Below are 3673 nucleotides of genomic sequence, written 5' to 3'. Positions count from 1 at the left end.
GGGGGGGGGGGGGGTGAGGATTTGTTAAGTACTGATCAGCGGTTTAGTTTAGGTTGGAAAAAGTAATCTCATGTATACAGTCGAGCTTCCTGGATCATCATCTTTTTCTTTTTCTGTTTTTCTAATAAATTATACAAAAAAATGAACCTCATGCAGCTTCTTGCATTACTCCTTTCAGAAATGTAAATAAATTACTCTCATGAACCGGTATAAACCTATGGGAATCCTAAGCCCTAACTGATGGTGGTCACCAATAATCTCCACAAGAACATACCCCATCCCTGAAGTGGTGGAATCTGTTAGCATCTCTAACTACAATCGCTCTCTTAGTGAGCATGGAGATGAATTTGGTCGCATTATGGCAATCTAAACAAACTCTAAGATTCTTGATGATCCTGATCTCTGTCCCTGGCTCAGTACTAATAAGCCCAAAAGCAATTGCCAATTTCTCACTATGAACCTTCACCATCTGCTCCTTCTCTTCCTCCTCAACATCATGCAGTGCTACATCAGTCTCAGTCTGGAATCCAACCTCCCTCATCTTTTGGCTCAATTTCTCCAACATGGCATAGATAGCTTCTGATTGTGGATGGGACCAGTCACCAGATGTAAAGACATGCAGGTTGTCACCAATCTCAATCAGGGTGCATCCAGGTGTCTTGCTCAACTTTCTCTTCTTAGCTGCTTGACGAATTGTTGCAGCCTCAGAATAGTTCCGGTCCGCTGAGTGAATGTTAGAGAGCAAAACATAGTACCCGACATTTTCAGGATCCAATTCTAACAACTTATCTGAAGCCACACTTGCTAGGCGTGTATTCTTGTGTATCATGCAAGCACCAAGCAGTGCACCCCATACGCCAGGTCCTGGCTCAACAGGCATAGTCTTTATAAACTCTAAGGCCCTGTCCAGCTGCCCAGCTCGACCAAGGAGGTCAACCATGCAGGCATAATGCTCAGGTCCTGGTAGAACCCCATGCTCCTGTGTCATTGACTGAAATATCACATCTCCCTTCCTTACTAATCCAGCGTGGCTGCAAGCATACAAGACCGAAAGAAATGTAACTCCAGTTGGGGATAACCCAGAATGTAACATCTCAGAAAAGAGACTGAGTGCTTCATTGCCTTCCCCATGGAGTCCGTAGGCCGTAATCATTGCGTTCAAAGATACCACATTCTTTTCAGGCATATAATTGAATATACCCCGTGCCTCTCTGATTCTTCCACATTTTGCATACATGTCAATTAGAGCTGTTGACACATATATATTAGAATCAAAATTTTCTCTAAGTATTAACTCATGTACCCATTTTCCTAGAGAAAGAGCTCCAAGCTGAGCACAAGCTGAAAGAATACTTGTAATTGTGACTGGATTTGGGCAGACATCTGACATCCGCATTTTCTCGAAAAGAGAGATTGCCATTTCTGTTAACCCATTCTGAGTGTAACCGGAGATCATGCAATTCCAAGATTCCAAGCTTTTGTCTGGGGATTCATCGAAAAGCTGCCTTGCATATTCTATTTCATTTAATCTACTATAAACAGTAATCAGAGCAGTAGAAACTGAAGAATTCAAATTGAGCCCACACTTCAGAGAGAAACCATGAATAGAATACGTGAGACAAAGATGGCTAAAGGGAAAGAACACAGGGATCAAACCCACGATTGTACTTGAATTAACTTTCTCCCCGGAAACTAACAATTGCCTAAAGAGACTCACTGAAGATTCAGTCTCACCATTGCAGGAGTACCCAGAGATCATTGCATTCCAAGAGATCAAATCTGGACAGCCAACTTGTGCAAACAGAAATCTTGCGGCTGAGACCACACTGCATTTGGAATACAAAGAAATTAAACCCGTGAGGACATAAGCATGGGAATGGAAGCCGGTCTTGATTGCCAAACACTGTATTTTCATCCCCTTTTTCAAATCTTGCAATTCAGCAGCTGCCGGAAGAACAGCAGCAAATGTGGTCGAATCAAATCGGGTTCCTCTTAGGACCATATCCTCAAACAGCTGTATCGATTCAGAAAAACTACTATTCTGCACCAACCCAGATATCATAGTATTCCAAGAAACTGTATCTGGCTCAGGAATTCTATCAAACACTTTCTGTGCTGTTTGAATTTGGGAGAATTTAAGATACAGATCCATAACAGCAGAACCCACGAACACATCAAATTCAAACCCAAAAAGGATTGAATGGGCATGAAGTAAAATCCCAATTTCCTTAGAATCAAGGTGCGAAGACACCGATATCGCAAAGGCAAAAGTGAAGTTGTCGGGCTTGAGAGTGGTATTCCAAAGGAGGTACTTGTAGAGGGAAATGGCAGAAGTGGGTGAGCTGTTCTGGGAGAAACCTCTAATGAGGACATTGAAGAGGAAGAGGTCGGGTTTTGAAATAGCGGAGAAGATGAGATGGGCATAGTCAATGGCTCCAAAATCTGAGAGTCTGTGAGTAAGCTTTGTTGTGGTTATTAGATCGTTATGGAGACCATTGAGGATTATCTGGGCTTGAATCTGCTGAAGTTGGACAAAAGTGGAGGCTTTACAGATAAGATTAAGAAAGAAATTGCGATATGACGGGCGATATGACGGTAGAGAAGATAGGTTTCTGAAAAATGTTTGGTGTCTCAAGCATTGTCGAGAATAGATCGGTGAAAATAACAGTCTTTTCATGCTCCAAAGGCGGGAATGTTTCAATTTCTATTTCTACTTCTAACTTTTGAAGCGTATATTGATCTCAAAATCTAGAACTCAATGTTCTCAATACGGTTTAAGACCGGACCAGCCGGTCGAACATGGGTTAGACCAAAATGGGTTAGGTCAAGGTATGTTAGTATGATCTCAAATCGGAATGAGTCCCCTTTGGTTTTGAAAATAGATACCCGTGGCAAACTTGTGCCGTCAAGGTGCCTATCATGTATCATTCTCTTTCTCCTGCCATTGCCCTCCTATGTTCAGCTTGGATTATTCCATTAACTTACTGAAAGTTGGTGACATGTCCATTCTATCCCTATATATATATATATATATATAGAGGAAAGAAAATAGTATCCATTTGTATTGCCCACGCCAAGACACATGGGGAAGTGGGAGGGGGGTGGGGGTGTTGTTTTATGTGTTTGCAACTTTATTTTAGATGTTCTACCAAAAAAAAAAAGAAAAAAACTTTATTTTGGATGGGTGAGTCCATTCTATTCTATTCATATATATATATATATATATATATAGGAAAGAGAATAGTACCCATTTGTATTGCCCATGCCAAAACACATGGGGAAGTGGGAGAAGGGGGGGGGGGCGTGCTGTTTTATGTGTTTGCAACTTTATTTTGGATGGGTGAGCAGGGGTTGACCAAAATATCCAAAACGGAGTCATATGTCAGAAGGGGCACTTATAACTATGGTGATCTAGCTTCCTCAGGTGTGTTCGAAATGGGCTCTCTCTCTCTCTCTCTCTCTCTCTCTCTCTCTCTATAATACAATTAAGATTTAGTTGATACAAGTAATGCAGGTATCTCTATTTTCTACCATATAAACCATTCTCTATGAAATTTGTCAGTATTATGACAAGAGCTTCTACTTCTGTGTTTTTTAGGTGAATAATTAATTCATTACCAATAAGAAGAAGATACATATAAACCCTAAAGAGAGATGGGGGTGGGGGTGGGGG

General features: G+C 41.3%; 1 protein-coding gene across 1 annotated transcript; it reads right to left on the bottom strand.

Annotated features, from left to right (window-relative positions):
* Positions 1–51: 51 nt before the first annotated feature.
* On the bottom strand, positions 52–2691 carry LOC122088740 (pentatricopeptide repeat-containing protein At4g30700). The gene has a single exon (XM_042658062.1). It carries the CDS (start codon positions 2675–2677, stop codon positions 248–250), a length of 2430 nt encoding a protein of 809 aa, XP_042513996.1. The 5' UTR covers positions 2678–2691; the 3' UTR covers positions 52–247.
* Positions 2692–3673: the final 982 nt, after the last annotated feature.

This window comes from Macadamia integrifolia, chromosome 9 (assembly GCF_013358625.1).
Source record: "Macadamia integrifolia cultivar HAES 741 chromosome 9, SCU_Mint_v3, whole genome shotgun sequence".
NCBI classification, from domain to species: domain Eukaryota; kingdom Viridiplantae; phylum Streptophyta; class Magnoliopsida; order Proteales; family Proteaceae; genus Macadamia; species Macadamia integrifolia.
Note: the sequence above shows the minus strand (reverse complement) of the source record. Positions and strands in the feature narration are given on the sequence as shown.